This window comes from Zychaea mexicana (genome assembly GCF_025766255.1).
Source record: "Zychaea mexicana strain RSA 1403 chromosome Unknown BDB00scaffold_3, whole genome shotgun sequence".
Classification (NCBI taxonomy): Eukaryota; Fungi; Mucoromycota; class Mucoromycetes; order Mucorales; family Lichtheimiaceae; genus Zychaea; species Zychaea mexicana.
This window is the reverse complement of record NW_026516666.1, coordinates 783,390-806,203: the sequence shown is the minus strand read 5'-3', so window position 1 is coordinate 806,203 and position 22,814 is coordinate 783,390. Positions and strand designations below refer to the sequence as shown.

Genomic DNA, 22,814 nt, shown 5'->3' with positions numbered 1-22,814 from the left:
AATGGAAAGGGTAGCAACTTGTTATTTCTTTTTTAGAAAAAAAAAAGAAGACAGTGAAGGAAAGTAAACGAAGAGATGCAAACGAAACGATCAACGGCTTTTCTCTTGCCCGAGCGTTTGTCATTGGGGTTTATATATAATATGTAACCGCACTAATCTGACCAGCAATCACAAATAGGACAGCTATAGGAGATTATCAACATCGTTTCGTTCAGGGGTAATAGGCTCATACTACTTATTCACCTTAATTGACTTAGTTTTAAAACCCCCTCCTCTCTCTTTCTCTCATATACACATAATACCCCTTTCTCCCTTTCTTTTCCAAATCCGCGCGCACAAACACACAATAAACGTGCTGATGGTGATTCGTTCATAGAAGATCGCTATCTCCACTTGTGATACGTAAGAGGGTTAAAATCCAGATGCATGGTTCATCATTTGTCTCATATCTAGTCCTCCATGGAGCAAATCAGTAGTATGATGTCTTTTTCGTTGTAATTAAAGTTGCCAAAGCGATGAGTGATATCGGACACAGTATATACAAAATGCACATGCCAAGAATAATTTCGGTATCAAGGAGATTTTCTACTTTTTGCATTTATTACAATTCATTCTCAACAAACGTATCGATAGTATTTGACAGGCACGTTCGCCATAACGAGATTGAATCAAGATGTGCGCCACTCAAAATAAACAAGCAGTAACAGTATTTTTTTTGGTACTATTGGTGATAAGCACTGAATGATCCCTTTTCATGTCTTTTCATCGCTTTACTTTCCTACTTGATTTGTTTAAATCTCTTTCACATTACATTCTTTTCTGATGTGCATACAGTATGCAACATTTGGAAGGAAAAAGAAAGCAATAATGCTTTCATTCCTACTTTCAGTATCGATGTATGATATCTTATTATCAATCGTGTATACTGTTTTTTCATGGCAACCAACATTGAATGTCTTTTCTTTTCCATTATTGGGGATGTAGAGATGTTACTGTAATCTTCACTATATATGCTTACTGCGTATACCTAATGCGACTCACGAGTATGCTTTATGGGTGATGTGATAAAGAAGATATAAAGACCGATTTTGTTGCATCTTTCTTTTCGTCAGTTAGGGAGGAAAAAACTGCTACTACGTTAATCTGCATCGTATTCTCGGTTCCCAGTAGCCGCTGTCAGAGAAGGAGGCGAAATAAATGATTTATCATATCGTAGAATAGCTTTGCGATCCGCTACTTTGAAGCCCTGAAACACTGCGTGTTTTTATAGTACATGTTCGTACTTCTGTAAACGCTACAGATGTATAGTAATCGCCAGAAACATATCAGCTTTATAACATAGTTGTTAGTACTAGGCAGAAAAGACATGCAGTGGATTTCGTTTGTAAAAAGTAAAAAAAAAAACGAATGGACATATTGCTACTGCTTCTGTTAGTATATAAAAGTGCATTTAACAAGCTTACATTTTTTATTATCCAGAAAATAAAAGGGGGTTGGGGACGGAAGCGGTCACGACCGAAGAAGGGTGGGCACATGTTATTAATAGCGGTTTTTATTGCTTACTTTGTACCGCCCATACTACTTCTTTTCGCGCGGAACCTATAGCTCCTCTTTTGGCAAGCATAACCATATAGCAGCTATACCTACATTAAGGAATCGGATATTGCTCGAGCGTCAACACGCAATAATCAGTCAATTATCAACCAGACCTCTGGACGCTGTCATTTCTTCTGATTGAAACAGATGTTGATACAGTCATAATCTGTGAAGGACGACTCTGTTGCGTGCCTGGATCTATTTACCGGTGAAGAATGAACAGCAAAGCATACATTCGAACATGCAATAACTATCATATACTTGCAAAGTCAAACGAAGTTCACACACTATTCTTATATTCATCACACATTCAGTCTGATTTCTCAACGTTCTGCCATACACCCTTTGATATTTCATGTCGCAACCAATGTTTTGACGGTTACCGGTCTTTAAAACCTCAAATCCACATACGTAGACGCACACAGACCCACGCAGACGAGGTAGCAGAAATATAGAGACAGTGTTTTCGTCAATGAATGTTTGTTAGAACTTACGACAAGAATTAATATATGATACCGCCATTTTCGTTTCTAACTACAGATGTATAACATACAATTAGGTGTTTATTCATGCCCCATCACTAACTGCAAAAGCTCATTACCGCTTCCATGTACGTCGTCCTTTGAGCTCTGCTCTGTTTGGTATTCAAGCAGCAAGCTAAAGCATACATACTTGCAGCTATTTTCAAACAAAGTCTCAAAAGCCAACTCGAGATTATTCTTGCCTAAAATATAAGAAAAGCGCTCAATAAGGTTATGTATTGGCATGAGCGATAATTATTGTTGTTTCAAGCAATCCGTACTTCTTGTAGCGTCGGAAATAAGGCGCAAATTTGGCCATCGTTTAAGAATGGTGCAGACAACAGCGCTGATATGCATTCGAAAGATACAGATTGTCGTTTATAGCCTTTCAGATACCTCAAAATGACATTTCAAGCTCCTGTAAGGTCTCAAGACCCAAATGGTAAACTGAGATTTGGGATATTACCCTGCTCATGGCATTTGTTTCCTTGTATTCACATACGCTTGCAGCAGACAGGAAGCAATAGCAGTTTCAAAACGGGTGAGCAGCGCTAGATATGATATATGTAAAGCACGCTCTCTGGGTATTCAGCAGATATAATTTACAATAACTTTGTTTTACACATTAGAATGTGGGAGAGGATCGTTTATAGAAACTAAGATGTACTACACCTTTTCATTTCTGGGTAGGAGAGTTTGGGGTAAGTGTTGATTGTCAACGACGACTTCAGCTGGCGAACAACAAGTTTTTTTCTAAAAAAGAAAAGGAATCGTAGCCAGATTCTTACGTGGATAGCATTTCACTATAGTTTAAATGTTCGACATCTTCAAGAAAGATTGTCGAGAAGACAGCAAAATGACAGGTTGGCAGCAAAAGACAGAAAAAGGAAAAGAATTAATGCGCTCCGCCTGTCAAAAGCCTTTGCTGGGGTTCTGTCAGTTCCTAAACAATTACTGTAAACCTTTTATGCCCATAAGCACAATGTTATCTTATAACACCACCTACATATTGTACTGCATACAATGTCATATCCAGATATACACTTGTACATACTGTAATAAATAAACTTAACTTTACAGTTAACCACTTCTTTTCATCCAACATTTTTACACCATGATTTTTCAAGGATGTCTTTCTCCAATGATAAAAAGTAATTGAGAAAAAAACTTGGGTGAAAGTGGTAGTATTATAATGTTTAATTAACAAAATTTAGAGCTTCGAGTCTGGTACTGAGGCGAGAACGCTGTCAGGATAAGCAGGGTTGCTTGTTTGAAGATAATGTCCACCATCAACGACAACAACTTGGCCAGTGATCTAAATCATTATCAGAAACTCGTTACTGACAAGAATCCTATTTGATTTTTTGCCACCACAGTCCATTGTTCTCTTCTCATCTTTATCCATCCATATTGCCTGTCCCTCCACAACCTTCCCCACAACCCCCTCAGCCACGTTCCTTGCCGATTCACTTACGAAAGTGGCGCCCTCTGAAAACAGGAATACGGTAGCCTGTGCAATATCCTTCACCTCACCCACACGCTAGAAATGATTGAAAAAAACACTTAGTGATTAAGCAAGTTGTAATTGCAGGAGTTGAAAGACATGCGTACCTGAACTGGGATTTGTTGAGGATCCGTCAAATCACCGGCCAACCGGCTTAATCCCTCAGTGGCAGCAATAGGACCAGGTGCGATGCCATTTACGCCTTAAAATCACATACAATCTTTTGTTAGAATCATACACTCCAGCGCCATCACTACCACATGTTATATTTAGACACTTACGAACACCAGAAGGACCCAGCTCGACTGCCCAATGCTTGGTCAAGGCCTGCAAATGCAACAGTTAGCTGTTTCTATCCCAATAGCAATACTCTCTCTCTCTCTCTGTGTGTGTGTGTGTATGTGTATGTGTTGAGATTAATAATAGCTTACATCAATGCCAGCCTTAGCAGCACCTGCATGCTGCTGGAAGATGGTACCGGTATAATGAAGGGTTGCACTGACGTTGATGATAGAGCCCTTGGATGCACGAAGGTGCTGCATGGTAGCCTTTGTCAAATTGAACGAGCCAAGCAAGTCGATCTCAATGACGGTTCGGAAAGCATTGTAAGAAAGACCATCGAAAGGTGCCAAGAAGTTACCGGCAGCACCATTGATCAGAAAGTCGATCCGGCCGAACTTTTCGATCGTCTTGGCAACTGCTCGTTCGACATCTTCGGGTTTACGCACGTCGGCTTGGACAGGGCTTTAAAGTATATAAAAATCAAAACATGCATAAATGATCCCGTGCCATCATCAGTCATCCTACTTGATTTAGCGCTGTTCAATTTTTCTAATTAGGGAGGAGGAGAAAAAAAACGTACATAACCTCGCCGTTGGTAGCCTTGCTCATTTCTTCCGCTGCCTTTTGTAACTTTTCGAAACTTGAAAAAAATGCACGAGCCTTTTTTTAGATGACTGGTTTTACCCCATTTCAAACACGATCCAAATGAACAATCGAAAATATCGTTTAAAACTCACTTTCGACTAATAATGACAGCCTTTGCGCCATGAGTGACCATTGCTTCTGTCATGCCACGACAAATGCCACTGCCGCCCCCAGAGCATAGCAAAACCTTGCCGTTAAACAAGTCAGTTCTAAAGATTTTTGTGGTATCGACTGCAGCCATTATTATATTAACAAAGTTGAGTAGTTGAACGGAACAAAAAGGGTTGAGTGGGGTGAGTATATGTAAAGAGACCTGGATTTATTCAAGAGAATACCACGCATTGAATTTTGTGTCAGCATTTTTACCTCATTTGGGTCTGCCATGAAAAAGGATTACACCCTCTCGCTTTCCTCACTTTTACACACCCACATAGACAAATAGCCTAATTCTCTAACGATCATCGAATCTATTTCTTAAATTTAACGCTATCTCTTGTATCTTTCACAATAGCTTTCTCGTTCGTCACTACCATATCTAATTTGTATTATTTTAGCACTGTTTTAGCGCTCAATCAACGATATTGTTTAGACCAAAAAATGCATGTGATATTTTCAAGCGGTCAATAACAAGTCCGAACAAATACCTTCACCAGCGAACCCCAGCAAAACTCGTTATGCATCCCGGTTTAGATAAAATTGCAATGTTTGACTTTTGAAAAGTTTATAGCGAGTCCATTACGTTGATGTGTATTGTTCTGAAGCGTCCTTTTTTCGCCCTTCATTGCTCGTTATCGTCGTTCATGCGCACTTTGAGTTTTTCGCTGCTTACATACCACATTATAATCATGCAAGTTGTAGTGGTACGCATAGCAAACTACGTAATGATAATTAGCACGCAATTCATAACAGCACGATAGAATGATGTACATAGTGCGTCGATGAAAAGGATTAACATATAACGCTTTCCATGACTACATAGTGCCTTATGTTGTTAAGACTATTAGAGCTCAGGTTGTTCTAGGCCTTCTTACTGTTGTTGCTGCTAAGCAACCTGATTGATACGCACTGACTGATCCTAGTAATGGTGAATTATAAAAAATAAGATATTTTAAAAAAAGTTAATTTTTTAATTTTCCTATTATAATTCTAAATAATCAGTATTTATATTGATCTAAAAGGTTTAAAATAATTAATTTATTAATTAAACCTTAGCATAATAAAAGAATGAAATTCTTTTTTTATCCAATATCAGGAATACTTAGACGAAGTACACTATTGTTCTTGATTTTGAGATAAAGAGATGTAAGAGATAGACTGGGGTAGTCCATCCTTACATGCAGGATCAATTAAACATAACAACTTTAGTTGATAATTTTCAATATCTATACACAAATTTTCACTATAATAGATGACTTTTACTATGTTGTTATGAGCGTGTAATAATTATCTGCTATACATTTTGTGGAATAAGATGGTATGTGATGCGCATAGCATAGGGGTCGCAATCGGACGGGTCAAAACTCGGGTTGACGGGTCAATACTGATTTCGATTTGGTGACGAAGGAAGTGTCAATCAACCTGAACCTGAGTACTGAAAGTGCAAAACTCCATATATACACAGCTCCCTAAGATGATGGCACGCAAATTCCTAGCAGTGCTAGCAACATTTACGTTTTGTGTGATTATTCTTAAAGGTAAAGGGTTTTCTGCCATCACAAAAGAAATGGCTTGGGATCACATGTATTAAAGAAGGCATAAAGGTTAAAGTGTGGTTGAAAATCGACTTCCTTATATGCACCTAATCCTTTTCCCTTTTCCCTTTTCTTTTCACTTCTTCCCTCTTCCTTCGTTTTTCTTTTCTCAATTCCTTTTATGTCTTCTGTCAAATCTCGTCTCTTACTGCCACCCTCTATTGTCCGTTCTCATTGTACTTTTTGCTACTTCTTAACTCCTTTTATGTATATTGCTTATAGTTTTCTTAACCTATACTCTTGACTATAAGATATAATCCTATGATAAAAATAATATAAGTACATTTTATGTTATAGTTATATAGCAGACATATTGACAACTAAATCTTTAATATAGTGATGCTTCCCAACAGAAAGATTGATACTTAAATACAAGTACCTCATACATATTATACAGTTGTACCCCGGTTTTTGCAACCCCGGGTTTGCAATTCCTCGTATATCTGCAACTTTTTTGGAAAAATCCAAAAAAAACGGCATGGGTAACATGTCCGGACCTGATGGAATTAATTCTTTCATTTTTGGCAACGCGCGCGCTTGCCAAAAATGAAAGATTGAGCTTTATCACGATAAGAAGGAAGAGAGGAAAAGCTGCAAATAATGGGGAAATATATATCCTTGCCATTTTAATTGTTATAGACAGATAGAGAAATACGGTGATATGATATAGTAAGAAGATATATGTAACTATTGTTTTGGTTTATCAATACGTGTACGGTACTTAGGCAGTTTCCAAGTAGATTGAGGGATTACTCTTGATGATGATGCTGCTGATGTTGGTTTTGGTATAACTTGACGGTATGCAGCAGGTAATTGCTGTGCAAATGCGGTCGTTGTTGGAGGCGGAGGTTGAGTTGGCGGAACGGTTGCTGTATGTGTCGATTGCGGTTGCCCATAAAAAAGTTGTTGCGCTTGTTGGTACGGACACCAAGTAAAAAGAGGTGGTGGTGGCAATGGTAGTGAGACGTTAGCTGGTGGATGAGATATGTTGTGGGGTGGTCGCTCAGAAGTAGATATTTGTGGTTGGTGATAAGCTGGCAATAATGCTGTTGACGGTGATGAATAGTTAGAAGCCGAGGGTAAAGACGGAGATGACAAATGGTTATTAGAAAATAGAGGAGGGAACATAAGCGAATTTGTGCTAGATGGAATGACCTCTGCATTGACTGGTAAATTTGGAGAGGGCATCAAGGTATTCTCCCTTCCTGGTGATTGTAGCTGTTGTCGCATTGTAGACGTTACGTTGTCGTTATTTCTGATGGATCGTACAGCAACTTGACTGGTGCACCAAGCGTTATAATGTGTTTTTAAGTTTTCGGCAGTTTTATAAAATACATCGATTCCATTTGCGTGTTCTCGATTCCACTGCTGAGCCATTGCTTCCAGTTCAATGAAACTTGCTGGTCGCCATCGCTGGAAAGTAAGGATGAGAATAGCGTATACTCTTTAGGAGTGTGAACAGGTGTCACAGCGTACTTTGTTTGGAGCTTTGATGCAATATAAATATACATTTGTCGCTGCACGTTACTGGTCGATCCCTTGGGCAATGGGATATTTACACTGAGCTTATGCGCCAGAAGTGGATCGGAACGTCGGTTATCTGGATCCGGAGAAACTTTTTGAATATTTATATCCTGAGCGGCATGAGGTGGAAAGGATGCGATACCAAATGATTCTCCAGACATTTTAAGATACAAGGAGTTCTTAACGATGAGTGTACTGGAAGGATGATTATCATCGCGTTCTCCATTATCCATGCCGAGCAGTAGAAGCTTGTCACATATGATCTGCAGCAGCCATGGATCGTAGTGACTTCGGTGTATCTTTCCATGTCTACTTTTTGTACCAACCTAAATGCGATATAAATACTCTAAGTATAAGTAAAATTTTAAATAATACCATAGCTGTCTAAAAGTTACTTACGTCGATATTATGTCGTAATCGGTAGTCCGCCAACATACTATCAGTCATTTGTGGGCCTGCACCAAAAGAGCCAAACTTGCGAATAATATTTTGGTGAACACCACCTTCTAATGAGTTTGTTCCTCGGCTGCATCGATACATTGGAAGATTGTGCTTATCGACACCAATTTTGAAGTATAGCGAGATTCCAGGCGGATCGGATACCTCTCCTGCTTCTATAGCTGCTAGAATACGGCGAGCTTGATCCCAAGCTTTCTTGTCAAACAGTGGTCTACCGGTTTTTGCACATTCTAGACGACCATACTCGGCAAACAAGTTCTGAACAACAGAATGAAGCTCGTCAGCTGGGGGGACGCTTCGTCGAACTCTTCGTAAAATCCATTCAGGTTTGCGAAGTAGCATATAATCCCATGAAAGGCCTTGTGTGCGTAAGTGATTCTCGATTCGTTGACGATCTTCATTGTTAATTATAAAAATGGCATCTCGAAGACGACGGGAAAACTCTTTTGCAAGACCATGTCGTTTTGAGATTTTGATCATATCCATTAGATGGAATATATCTTTTAGAATTCTTGGGTTGCTGATACGTCGAATGGTTTGTGATGGGGTTACTGATGCTACCAGGAGTTGATTTGCAGATATGGTGGTTGTTGGTTGTGTAAATAAATGTGTCGTTTCAGGCAAATTAGCTTCATCTTCTGAAGAAGACGACGACGACACGGATTGGCTATCATTTGCTTCTTGATTGTTGCTGGTATTCACGGCAGTAGAAGCTATTCGCTCGACGTCAACTGCGAAATCATTGACAGGTACTTCGCTGTGCAAGAGTGTGCATAATCTTGGATTCTCGGTGCGTAGGTGGGCCACTGGAGCTTGAATTGCAAATGGTACGTCTCCCATATCGGACAAGGCCTTCATTCTTGTAACATGTTTGCCGTTAACAAGCTTCTTTATCTTCACAACAGCGCCCGGCACGCTGATTCTGTTGACAGTAAATGTTATATGATCGTCGTGAATTGTCGGATCACTAACATATCCGAATGCGACTGGATTATCGAGATAATGCAACGAACAATGAAGGTTGGCTACCGGTGTGCGGATTGATTCGCCAAAGGTACTTAAGTTTTTCGTTGTATCGAATATTTGTAAAGATGCCCATGCATCCAAGGCAGCATAGTATATCTGGTCGCTCGACAGTTGTGTAGACTCCCAGTTACTTAAGCGCAAATTTGCGTCTTTACGCAAACCGGATCCGAGTACTCTTGTAGATATGGCCGATAAACCCAATGTTCCTCGCTCGATTACACCTCGCCTTCTACAGAAGCCGCCAAGTTCCAATGCTCCGTTCCAAGTGATTCCATAATCACGGTTGAGCTTTTTAAGGTCTCCCTTGACGTTGCGGCCGGTCTTGATGATGTTTGGATCACGAATTAGAGAAGCGAGAGCGGCAGGAACGCACCCAGAAGACGGTTTCAAACGAAAAAGCCATACAGCATCTTTACATGCAACCTGTACCAGCGAAATTTTTACAATTTGATGCGTGACAGAGTTGTACACCCACTCACAGTCGAATCCCACAACAAGAGATTGATCAGAATTAATAGCGCGACTACGAATATTGTTAACTGCATCAGTGGCGTCAGGAGCGTCTTGAAGTACAGTTATAGATACTGTGTCAGGTAATTGTAGAAATGGTCCTTGGTCATCGTTTTGTTGCAATTCGGCCGATCGTGTACTGTCTTTGTTATCGCTGTTATTGTTGTCATTGATGGGGCGCGTGAGTGACGGGATTGAGCGTTCTAGAAGATTCTGGTCGCCCTTCACATTATCGGTGAAGAATAGCTCTGGCATTGGATGGTTGTATAGACGGTACGATTCGATCATCTCTTTTAACGGTCCTTCTAGATGGATGGCAGACTTTGTTGGCACCAATAGTTGAAGCCGTATTTCCTCGTATTCGTTACATACAGTATACAAAGCTGTGAATGCTGGTGAGCCACCAAGTTTCGCCATATGCTTCGGAACCTTAAATGTGTGGTCTCCTTTCAGAATCAAACCACCGAGCTCTGATAACTCTTTATCGATGAGTGGGCGTAATTGTTCAATCAAGGCTGTGTATACAAGTCGTAAGTACGCAGTTGAAGGAACGTAACCAGCATATCCGTTTGGATCCTTGAAGCTCGAAAATGATGGGTACTTGACTTGACGGTTATTGTTGGCTAATTCGTAGAGAGTTGGATTCTTACGGCGATAAATAAGTGAATTCAAGTATTGCAAATGAAGTCGTGCGTGGCGCAAAGTATGAAACTCGCGAAGCGCTCTCTGCAGCCGATGAACACCCATGCCATTTTGGACAACTGTCCGCAACAAGTCACCAAGATGTTTAGAAACAGCGCTTCGATGTGTGAGGTACGCAGGGAATTCAGCCTGAAGATGTTCCGGGAGCTGCTCTATGATTTGATTATCATGCGCCATATAGTTTTTTATGCATTTTGTGTTTGAACATTTGTATCTATAAGACATGATATAGAAACATCTAAGCATACAGAAAGATTAGTTACATAATTGAAATAAAATAAAAGAAAAGTAAAGCATCGTAATGTAATAGTACCTGTCAAGGTCAACAACACGACGAGCACATGGGTTATCAGCAGGTCCCTTTGACACCAAGTGCGAATCAACGTTATTTTCCTTGCATATTGGACACTTCAACACTGCTTTTGTGATAAAATGGGGAGCTCATAAAAAAACGCGCGGACGATACAGTGGAATCGGATCAGCTTGCTTGGTGTTGTACAAAGAGAAATAAGGCGCTGGTGGCTCGATCCAAAACGTTTGCTGCTCACAGTACACTTTTGGCGGTTTGGACCCATTTTGACATTCATCAACGATACGGGCGCGTAGTTCCATGAAATACTGACTACAAATTGGAGCTTCTTTATACGTTGTGTCATCCTCCACATTTTGAGCAACGTCACCAGCTTCACCGTCATCATCTTCTTCGTGCTCGCATTCAACTTCGGCCTCCATACTTTCAACCTCCAAATCGCGCACTAGACTCCCAAGGCCCAAAATTTGATCCTCGTTGTGCTCGTCACATGTAGAAGATGGCTATAGTGAAAAGCAAGAGCCCATATTTTGATAAGATATTTAGAAATCATGTATGCAGTAACCGGTGTTATCAAAGAACGAGTTTCGCTTACCACGACGCGTTCAAGAACCGTGCGGCATATTTGACGTAGTGATGGGATTTCATTTTCTCGCGGATGAATATTCTAAATATTTGGCTCGATTTTGTAAGAGACTACTGCACACATTTAAAAGTACAGCTCACTGCTGCATCTTGTTATGACCTTACCGTTGTATTAGTGATTACATTATCGTCGACTGCACTTGCAGATTGCGCAACCCCACTAAAATTGAGTACGCTTTGATCAAGAGGTCTCGTCTTTTTCGGTTTGCGCCCAGCATTTGGGTTTTTACCACCAGCTTTGCGGCCTCTTTTTTTAAAGTTGAAATTGTAGGGCTCTCTGTCGCTCATGTCTTTTGATACAAGATAAAAAGAAGAAAAGGATGAAGTAGTCAAGTTCTCTCATGGTGTGAGAATATATTTATGCAAGAAAAAACCCAAACGGCACTACTTTACCAAAATAGGATCGTTGTACTAGTAGACTACGTGATACAATTCTCACTATCTCGAATTCTCATAGGTGAACTTAAACACTATCTCGAATTATGATTTGCTAAGGTGTAGGTCCGGCTACTTTACTCCCGCCAAAAAAACTTAGTAGTTTCGCAAATTTGCAACTTGCAAATGAGTTATACGATTTGCACGTTATCGGGGTAAAACAGCTTCAATTTTTGCAATATCAACTGAAAGAAGCATCTGTTGCGGATTATGAGGAATAAAATGATACGGTTACTGCAAGATAAATATGTAAATATGAAGATGTATTTATTGTCGATATAAAAATTATCACTTGGTAGTTGAGCCAGTAGAACCGGGACACATATATAGCACTGATTGGGTTGAATCAACAAAAGAAATGAAGAAGATATAAGAAAAAGTGAACACACTACATAAAGATATAGAAATAAAATGTTTGCTCAAATGAGCTTTCAACTACATACATCAAAGAAGTCATCAAGGGATGATTGCCGGGAGAATGATTGCTGCCTGAAACTCTCTTGAATCCTACGCAAAGACTTCTTTAAGTCGCAGTCATCGATATTATCCAAAAAGCTCAAAACTCCTGCAATTGCAACCTGTTTTTCCTTCAACGTTAGCCCTGGAATAGGCGAAGCAGCGCTTTCGTCCACCGCCTGCTCAAGTGCTCGTCGTAAGTTGGATCCTCTTGCTTAGAGGTGAACTTGTGGAACGATTTTGTCATGCTTAAAAGAGCTAATAATTATCAAACCACTAGACAGCTTAATAAAAGAACGGTCTTATATATGCAAGTAGTAACATTTAGAGCTGTATGAATATTCCCACAGAACGTATCGTACATAATCTCTGACAGATAAACAATGGGCTAGTGTTAATAGGATGACTTATCCAGTGTCTAATTGAAGCAGAATTGTTTACCCCGTTACTTGCAAATCCTCAGTTTTTGCAAAAAAAAATCGGAAAACCCTCGGTTGCAAAAACCGGGGTACAACTGTATGTATACACGGGTCACAACGGGTCAACGGGTCGGGTCAAGGGTTAGACAGGTTGACCCGCGGGTCAGAAAAGCATCAACCCGACCCGTTAACCCGTCCTTAACCCGCGGGTCAGATTGCGACACCTACCAATAATAGATATTCTGGTAATACATACAGTAACTATATCAGAGTTAATACTCGAAGAGAATGCTTTATAGACTATGCTGAACCAAACCTAGAAAGACATTGTACAGATTATATCCCTGAATTAAAAAGTATAATTATAACGTAAAAGGTATGACTTATATAAACGCGGCAATGTGCTATAGAGATGACACACAAACATACTAAAGCATAAACACTACTAATATCTTATTATTGTACAGTATGGTGGAGGAATTTTACTCAAAGAAGTCATAATGTAATAGTCTCAATAACGGACTCATCATATAAACACCTGCGCATTTCATTGTTCAATAAAGACAACGGATAAACAGTGTCAAAACATTTCTATTACTAGTCTTTTTTTCTTTTTTTTTACTGTAAGTGTGTGAGATATCACATGTACTTTTGGAGATCTAGAAAGATCACAATAGGTTAGACCAATTTGTCCTAAACATTTACTGGAGTATAAATATAGTTTCCGTTTTAAAAATTATGATGAGCACTTGTTTTCATATAGGAAAGACAGGGAAACGTTTATAACGAGCAAGATATTAGACGTTTTTGACCCTATGCAGGATATTCTAACGCAAAATACAAATCCTAACATTGTTCTGAAAACTATAGCCACGCAGAGCTGGTTTTGGAAGCTCGCAAGTCTATCGAGGAAAAGAAAGTTATACGCATGTAAGTACCAAGAGCCGCTACCGGAGCAGAACATGTACAACAGTTATAACGATAGAACAAGAGAAGTGTCTATAGACAGAATGTTGGAAAGTGCTGAAGAAAGAGGAAGAATTGTTCGATTCGCAAAGGAGCTTGGTTTTGAACTTCGTACTGCCTGGCGATGGTGGGGAACGTTATCAAGAACCAGATGAAGTGCCATACAAACTTTCAAAAAAAAAAAATAACATTGGCCGCCCAAGCTCTTTCACAGCTGAACACGAGACATATACTCGAGAACTACTTGATAATAAGTATACCCACAGTTTTTTTATTCCGAAGATATCAGCAATAAGTTATCTGAAGAGTTTATGAGCTTCTCAATTTCCACAACGCAGCTTAATCATTACCTGAGAAGCAAAATGCTTATAACGGCTAAGTAATCCACGTTTGAGCCTGAAGTTAGAAACTCTGCTGGCAATATACAAACAATATCCGAAAGGTTTACTGAGGCATGTAATGCTGTACCTGCTGAAATCATTTTTAGTAAAGTGACATTTACTTTTGGTTAAAGGACATTTGATTTTTCAAAGTGACAAAATTTGCCGTTTTCACTGTATGTAGTCTGCATCGCTTAGATCAGCTGAACAGGCTTTGATATCTTGGTCTTGTGACAGATTGCACTATAACATTACGTCGTCGTGTACACACGCGCGCACCTCCTATATACACAACAATGCATCATTTTCTTTTCTCTCGACCACGAGACCAAGAAAAGTGGCATGTACAGCATCATCGTTCGCGGCAATAAAAGTTGGTATCTTGTCGACATTATCAGACAGCCAGTACATATCAATCAGGTTGCTTAGCAGCAACAACAGTAAGAAGGCCTAGAACAACCTGAGCTCTGATAATCTTAACAACATAAGGCACTATGTAGTCATGGAAAGCATTATATGTTAATCCTTTTCATCGACGCACTATGTACATCATTCTATCGTGCTGTTATGAATTGCGTGCTAATTATCATTACGTAGTTTGCTATGCGTGCCACTACAACTTGCATGATTATAATGTGGTATGTAAGCAGCGAAAAACTCAAAGTGCGCATGAACGAAGATAACGAGCAATGAAGGTTGAAAAAAAGGACGCTTCAGTAATCGATTCGCTATCAGTAGAACTATTACAGATCGACTCGTACGGTGACAAAAATTTATTATATTTACCATGTACGGTACTAGTAGCAGTAGTAGCACTCCCTCTCTCTCTCTTCGACCCCCCATCAAGCTCCCTTCCTTTAAGTAAAATCGCTGACATTTTATTGGTGGGCTCTAGTAACTGCAAAAACGATTTTCCTTTCTCTTTCTCTCTCGCTCTCGCTCTTGCGAGAGAGTTTGAACAACAACCTTAATATTGGTTCGCTTTTCTTTTTTTGTTTGCTTCTCCTCCCTCTCTCTCATATACTTCTCCTCCCCACCCCGTCATTTTTTTTCCAAACCAGTTAAACAAGACTTTTTTTCTCTTCACCATCATGGGACAAGCACGAAGCAAAGAAAACAGGGCATTAGCACGAAAGACCCACTGTAGTATATCGTTCTCTATTAGCAAAAGTGGACTCCCAATGAAGTTATTTAACTGTTTTAAATATGTGTATGTATATATGTAGTCTCTCACCAGGAGATTCGGCATCTTCGGCATAATTTGGAAGCTTCAACGCCCAAACGATCTGACAGCAGTAGCATAACAGAAGATGTCTTTCGAGAGGTATGCCTCCTCATTGTGTTGTCTAGAGTTGTTTGTTTTGTATCTGGGGACCCTATCTAGCAATCTCGACTATTATTATTTTATCTCTTCTTCAACATACAATCATTAACCAACACCCCCAACCCGTTTGGGACCATCTGTTACTTGTAGACAGTCAAGAAATATGTGCCTTCAATGTCCCCGAATGACGATATATTCTTAAAGCGACTTTATGCTGCGTTTGATGTCGACAACAACAAGTCAATAGATTTCGAGTACGAGCTAACTCTTTTTTTATTATTTCAACAATGCAGTAACGCTCATTTTTGTTTAATATAGAGAATTTGTTGACGGACTAAGTGTGTTTATGAAAGGCACAGCGGAAGAAAAACTCGCTTGTAAGTAAAGCACTGCGCATATGATGGGACGAGAGGAGAGGTGGGGGGGGGAGGAGGAGGATGATCTTTTTTAGTGGCGGTCTGTTGTTGTTATTGTCGTTGTCGTTCATAGATCATACTAAACGGACGTCTCTCCCCTTTTCGTTTTTCGTTATAGTATCATTCAAACTATATGATGTGAATCATGACGGGTACCTGACGAAAACAGAGCTGGAACGTGTCATGTTGCAACTGGTAACAATGAAATTTCCTTTTAATATGACAGATCATAAAAAGAAAAATCGATACTCTTAAATTCCATACATACTGATACTTTATATATAATATATCCACTTTAAATAGTCGCATACATTTTCTGAAGAAGACCAAACGGGAGAGATCAAAGATATGATTGCTCGTATGTTTGAAGATGTGGATGTGGACAATGATGGCAAGCTGGTAAGTGCAGATTTATTTAATCACAAGACAACAATGAATGCAGTCATTCGGGGTTTCTAGTGTGTATATGCTACGTGGGATAGTGTTTCCAAGTCAGTGGATGATGGATGGATGGACGATTACTGCTTTTTCTTTGATATTTCCAAAGGTACTAACGCATATGCCGTGGTAGTCATTCGACGAATACAAATTGTCTGCCATGAAAGAACCCCTGATTGTCGATTTCATTGAACAGTTTCTCGCCGAACATAATCTTTCCAACCATCCAAGGGTACCTTCTCGACCGGGTTCCGTACGCTCCTTCCGATCAGGCCGTTCAATGACAGCCATCAACGGCCGTCACAGCCCCAAGCCGCCAGGATCGCCATCGTCACTCACTGCTACCGCAGCTGCTGCAAATAGTCACCACCGGCTATCGATCCGGCTTTCTCAAGCAGAACTCTTGGAATACAGCCATCAGCAGCAACATCGTCTGAACAGCGGGCCCACCACGCCAACATCTTCAAGTCACAGCCTGAAATCACAAGCAATGGGTCTGCCGCCAAGTCCGGTTCGTAGTGCAAGTCCTGTGGTATGTTTAAAGAATTTAGAAGGGGAGAAGGAGGAAAAGGTGAGATGATGATGGACTAAAAACGGTATATGTATGTGTGTGTGTGTTGGCGTGTTGGAAACAGGACCACGACGAACTCGAAAAGAATCGGCGTGAACTGCTCGCTTCAGCAAACACGGTCAATAACATCACCGCTACCAACAACAACAACAGCAATGAACAACATACCTAATCATTTTACCAGCAGAACCTCTATTTCCTGTCACACACACACACACACACACACACATTCTCTCTCTTATATAACCTTGTCGCGTCTTTGCCCTTCCCTTCTTGCCCTTCTCTCTGCTGTATTGGAAGAAAGAAAGAAAGGAAAGAATATGATGGGGCAGCATACCTACTCTTTTCTTTCTTTCTCCCTCTGTTCTGTTGACTTGATACAGTGGCTTTTATATCATGTGAAGTATACAAATGCATATATTTTATTTTTATTTATATACCTAAATCCTCTTTTATCGCGTAACCAAAATAGCATTGTCATGTCATTTTTGTTATTATGTTATTAGTAGTGGTAGTAGTAGTGATAAAAAGAATGCTGGAACTGATGGGGATGCTTTATTTTTTTTTTGTGTGTATGTGTGCTTGGAAAGGAAGGTTAATTGCTTGGAAGCGAATTGTAGATGGGCAAAGTGATACCTTGGTCCATTCTCAAACCAAGTTCCTGGACATTCCGCTCTCCACCGGGAATCTTTGAAAGGATTTGTGGTAATGCTTCAGCAAGATTCTCGTAAGCCTCTTCTTCACCGAGACCCATATGACTGAACTTGAAAGACCTGAATGGTAGTAGTAAAGGTATGTTAGAAACTATCCCTTTTTCCTCCCCCTTCCAGTGTGTAATACGCACTTTACTGGTCCATTGTTATCATGGAAGGTTACGCTGCAAAGAGTACGCTTGATAGTGTTTAACCATGCTTTTCGCTCCAATGCAACGGGTCTTGGCATCCTATACACACAAAAATCGCGTCCAAAGTTAGATAACCCACTCTTACATAGATACATGGAGAAAGATGGAGGGATACATACTTGTTTCTGTCAGCAAAAGTTTTGCCAAACAATTTTGGTATGAACGAAATGATTCTTCTGTCCACAAGGAATACGTCGAACGATGCTGCTAATTTTCTCTTTGCTTCGTAGCGTTTGTATGAGTCGCTCAGTTCCTTGAGGGTGTATACCTTTACAAAGAAAAAACATCGATACAGAACCAAATGAGTATACACATCTACACGCAATACACGCCGACAAAAAAAAAACACCACCCCGAATTGCTCTTTCTAGATCCAAATTGCTTTACCTTGACATTTTTCATATCTTCTTGACGAAGTGCCTTTTCATACACGGGTTTGTCTTCTTGTACAATCAAGCAAACTTCAGCGTCAGAAGGGAACGGCGAGTGTTTTACCGTACTAATAGAGAGCCGAGATTTAGTTTCTTGCTCGCTCGATGGTTCGAGAGATAACATAATACATAAATATATACATACAAGACAAAAGGCTTGAGCGATCGTGCTTTTACTGCCTTGAGGGTCTTTACAGTGATGCTGCCATGGAGGTAAGAAGTCGATTCCAAAAGGTCGTTGCTCGATTGCGATTCTTTATGTTGGTACAAGGCGTGAATGGCTTTCTTGGCCTACGTCGTTGATAAGAGAGTTTTTATAAAGTGAGTAATAACCCTGGAGATCACGATCTATAAAAAAAAAAGAAACCGGCATGCGTGTTCGTTCTCCTAGCCCTTCTTCTTACAAGATCAGTGTCAAGGATAGTAGCCTTTTGTTGTGGAGTGGTAGTAGTGGTGGTGGTGGTAGTGGCTGTGGTGGTCGATTCAACTGGCTTCTTCTTCTCCTCTGCCTGTTTCTTTACTGAAGCTTTTCTTGTTGCCTTCATTTTTTTTAGAGGAAATGTGTGTAATTACTTAAAAGGAGTTTCAGCTGGGTAACTTTTTTTTTCTCTTGCTTGAATTTGGTGGGTGGCTTTTTCCAAGCATTTAAGAACCCAGAAATGGTAATGCTGATTTCTAGCGACGCGATTACAAAAGTTGCCATGAGAAACTGACAGATGGCATTTATATAAGAGATATCAAAGTCATTATTAAAGTATGTATTTTGTAGCGAGGTGCATTGCGTTTTATACAGAGGATGCAAAGGGTGCGGACGTGTGTGAGCGAGTGGTAGGTAAGATTGGTACAACTATGAACAGGAAGAATGAAACGGAAAACAAAAGAGTGGACAGGAAGAAGTAATATTGATGATGTTGATGATGATGTTAGTGATGATGATGATGTCTTCATTTAAAGTGTGTGGATAAGAGGATGAAAAGGGGTTTGGGGGAACTATTTTTACAGATTGGATGTGATGTGGTTGGGGAGAGAGAGAGAGAAAGTGTAACAAGTAGTAGAAGGAGAGTGTGTGTGTGTTCTCAGTTGTCTTCCGAAACTGGTGCAAGTATTGTCTGTTGCTGACGTGCGTGCGAAGAGGACGTCGATAGTGAAGGCTGCGGCGTTGGCGGTGGAGGAGGCGTCGACTGAGGCACCGGTCTTTGTGGAGGAAGTAAGGATTGCCAGTGCGGAATCTCTGCCAAGGACTGGCGCTTCAAACTCTTGTCTTGCGACAGTGCCTCGGTCGTTGTTGTGGCTACTTGCGCGCTAGCTCGGCGATTTATATTTTCCGATGGCTGTTGCTGCTGCTGCTGCTGGGGCTGCTGATAGTACTGCTTCCACCATTGTGGCGGCTGTGGTAAGGTTTCGTTGCTATTACCACCACCACTGCTACCATTCGCCAGTGTTGTTGCTGTTCCTGTAATTCCAGCAAGCGCTTCGGCTGCCGCCGCGCGGTGGTATATTGCCGATCGGTGTTTTGCTTTTGTCATTTTTATATGAGGTTGCTGTTGCTGGTCAACCAGCGTCGAGTTTCTAGGCGATGTAGACAGTGATCGTTGCTGTGATGATGGCGGTAATGGTGGAGGTGGTTGAGGCTGTTGTGTAAGGGTCAAGAGTCGAAAGTCGTCAGTGAGTTTGAGATTGGCCAGCATGCCGGCCGACAAGGACCCGGTATGACCGAGTTTGGCACACGCGACGATTTTCTTCATGGCCTCGAGCCAAAACTTCATTTGTGAAGCCGACTCGCAGCGCAGATACCACTTGCACAAGGGCTTGCGGATCTCTACGACGTAGCTCTTTTGAAATTCTTCTGAGACGAACACAAGGGTATCATCGGTCAGGATAAAGTGTTCGCGTGCTGGGTTGGTCGATTTGGACGATTTGAAGACGTAAACGATGCGGTCGACCAGTACGACGTACCGACGTTTCCATGAACGTGCGAATGCAAACGAGGGCGTCTCGTATTTGTGCAGATAGTTGCTGTATATTGCATTTTCAAGAGCAGCTTTGACTGACATGCACCATGGGTCGACGAGTGTTCGTGTTGTTGTTGTTGTTGTTGTTGCTGCTATTGGTTCGGAGGAACGCGTGCTCGTGCTGTGATTGATTTTGTTATTGTTTGTAACGCTGCTTTTATAATGGTGATTATTAAGGTCGTTCGTTGGACCTGCAGCTGCAGAAGCTGCAGCAACAGAGGGCATGACGACAAAGGGGTCAGATAGTGCTTTGATGTGGCGTAAGGTTGATGTCGTGGTCGGGTAAAATCGACTCAGCTCTTGCTCTCGGAACGCTTCAGAACTGGTAGCACCAGATAAAAGAAACCGCGATGACGGTGGGAGGGACGAGAATGACGTTCCTGTTGGAGACGAGGGTGCTTTTATGTTATGGAAAAAAAGCGAAAAAGAATAAAAGAGTCTTGTGTAAGTCTCTTTTGAGAGTTTATCTACTTTTTTTTTCATGTCCCGCTTACAAACAAAGCCAATGAACCATTCTATCGTTATATGAGGTCTCCCTTCCAAAGAAGTGAAGGAAGGGCAAGGGTGGGGTCAAGTGGAAGGTGCGGGGAGGGAGGGAATAGGGCTGGGCAAAGCGAAAAGAATAAAGGGTATGCTTACGTTGTGAAGACACGTGGTCGGAACCGCTAGACTCTGCTGACCATCGTCGCATGGGATTATTGTTGGTGCTATTGTAATCCATCATTGTCGCGCCCGTAGCCGGGTCGACGTGACCAAGACTGTCAGCACTGCCTACGCTGTATCGCTGGCTATGACTGGATCCGCTGGCCGAAGTGCTGGAGTACTGTGATGCTAGCGAATGCCGAAACGTTGTTTTATCGTGTGTGTTCAGAATGATAGGCCGCCTGCATAAACTCGACGGGGTTGCTGCCTCGTCTTTTGTCACCATGATAGGCGTCGTAGCCGTCGCTGTTGTTGTTATCGCCGTCGCCGCCACGGTGTCTTGCTCCGCTTGATTTCCTTTCACCGTCAATAAAGGGGGCGAAAACATGAAACGGTGAATGAGGAACTGAGAGATGTGCTAATGACGTTGAATAAAGAAAAAAGCAGCCGATTTTTAGAGTTGGAGCGGGAGCAGTAAAGAGGGAATAGAAGAAGAAAAAAGAGAGGAAGAAGAAGAGAGCGAAGGGAAAGTAGGAAAAATAGAGAAGGGCAACTCAGCCTTGTGGTATAGCACACAACAGACAGCCTGTACACACGCACGCGCATACACAACAGCAAGCGAACGTTTTGGCGGGCCCGGCACGCCCTTACTTTACAGTTACATAAGCCTGCCTTTTACGTGCCTCATGTCACACTTGGCCCTCTTCCTCAATGCCCGGTCTTCTCCACACCCCCTCCATGCAGCCTATTGGAAAAGTACAGCCTTCTAGAAGTTGGCCGTGTATCTTCCCGAGACAAATGCAGACGAAGCTATTTTTCTACTCGATAGTCGATGGCATCTTTTGGCAGAACGCGCTTGAGAGCCAAAAAGAAAGAGGAGTTTTTTTTAGATTCTGTCTCGGTGATTGCAGCATCAACTACCCAAAACCGGATGTTACGGAAAGAGTTTAGTCGAAAAAAAAATAAAACTAATCTCTCAAATTTAGGCGCATACTATTATATTGATGAGAGAAAACCCAGTTCTTTAAAGCTTTTAGTTTGTCATCTTGAATATCCTGTCTGTCGTCATGGAAATTGTTACCGAGACAACCAAATAAGAGTTGATATCATCATCGTTATAGATACCGCGCACTAAGTACTTACCGAGTCAAGCACCAATGGACTAGTAGCAGATCACCTCCGCTGTTGTAAACTTAAATTAATTAGGATATCTAATCATACTACATTTTATTATATCCCTTCCACATCCGATGGACGCCAACAGCAGCTGTTGTAACAACGGCGCTGGCTTCCACCCCGCAAACAAATTGTGGTCGAGAGCATCCTTTCCCATTAATTGATGTACATTTGATTTAAAAATTGAAGGTGTATGTATTACATAGCTGCATGATATATTACTGCTCTTATTGCTGCCACAGTATTTTACAAAGACAGATAGGATCGGATGATGGCATATATATCGGCTGAGCAGTATGTCATTTATTGTGAAGACTTGGACCTTTGCCCTATAGGAATTTAATGATGTCCGCGAGACAGCCCTCGTACATGATACTACTCGAATAGACCGTTTTGGCATTTCCCGTGGTGTGTGTATCTCTAGAAAAAAAACCTGACCCTTTTTTTTCGTTTCATGTGACAACCGCTCATTACATATTGCATATGATACACTACTCGCTCTTCCGCTTGCTCCCACTTGTACATTTTCTCAACACTATATCTAACCGTGCAACTCTATAACGTTTCCGACAGATCAATTTGTATAAGAGGACAATACTATACTACCACACCCCCTGGTCCCCAACGTATAGACCCAACCCAACCTCATACCCGGATTTAAAATTTGGGAACCATTTTTCGTTTCTTCATATGGCAAAAGAAGCCCAAAAAAATTGTTTGTTTTGATGAGACTCTTTGCACCATTACATACTAGTAAATATAGCCCTAT

General features: G+C 41.0%; 4 protein-coding genes across 4 annotated transcripts; 1 reads left to right on the top strand and 3 right to left on the bottom strand.

Annotated features, from left to right (window-relative positions):
- Positions 1-3,023: 3,023 nt before the first annotated feature.
- On the bottom strand, positions 3,024-4,867 carry BDB00DRAFT_798026 (uncharacterized protein). The gene is made up of 7 exons (XM_053121581.1): positions 4,641-4,867; positions 4,484-4,543; positions 4,053-4,365; positions 3,903-3,948; positions 3,729-3,823; positions 3,592-3,657; positions 3,024-3,432 (listed from the first exon to the last, which is right to left on the bottom strand). The coding sequence occupies exons 1-7, from the start codon at positions 4,787-4,789 to the stop codon at positions 3,328-3,330; spliced, it is 834 nt and encodes a 277-aa protein (XP_052985303.1). The 5' UTR covers positions 4,790-4,867; the 3' UTR covers positions 3,024-3,327.
- Positions 4,868-15,222: 10,355 nt separating this feature from the next.
- On the top strand, positions 15,223-17,052 carry BDB00DRAFT_867109 (uncharacterized protein; the record flags this gene model as incomplete). The annotated part of the gene is made up of 8 exons (XM_053126303.1): positions 15,223-15,274; positions 15,358-15,455; positions 15,606-15,709; positions 15,774-15,832; positions 15,990-16,066; positions 16,175-16,270; positions 16,443-16,841; positions 16,945-17,052. 8 exons carry the CDS (start codon positions 15,223-15,225, stop codon positions 17,050-17,052), a joined length of 993 nt encoding a protein of 330 aa, XP_052985302.1.
- A 423-nt stretch (positions 17,053-17,475) lies between these two features.
- Positions 17,476-18,760, bottom strand: BDB00DRAFT_783636 (ribosomal protein L1p/L10e family-domain-containing protein; the record flags this gene model as incomplete). Its single annotated transcript, XM_053120395.1, has 6 exons — positions 17,476-17,653; positions 17,725-17,823; positions 17,904-18,052; positions 18,172-18,283; positions 18,361-18,506; positions 18,620-18,760. The coding sequence occupies 6 exons, from the start codon at positions 18,758-18,760 to the stop codon at positions 17,476-17,478; spliced, it is 825 nt and encodes a 274-aa protein (XP_052985301.1).
- Positions 18,761-18,883: 123 nt separating this feature from the next.
- Positions 18,884-21,257, bottom strand: BDB00DRAFT_924816 (uncharacterized protein; the record flags this gene model as incomplete). Its single annotated transcript, XM_053128788.1, has 2 exons — positions 18,884-20,625; positions 20,867-21,257. The coding sequence occupies 2 exons, from the start codon at positions 21,255-21,257 to the stop codon at positions 19,292-19,294; spliced, it is 1,725 nt and encodes a 574-aa protein (XP_052985300.1). The 3' UTR covers positions 18,884-19,291.
- Between the last annotated feature and the right edge of the window lie 1,557 nt (positions 21,258-22,814).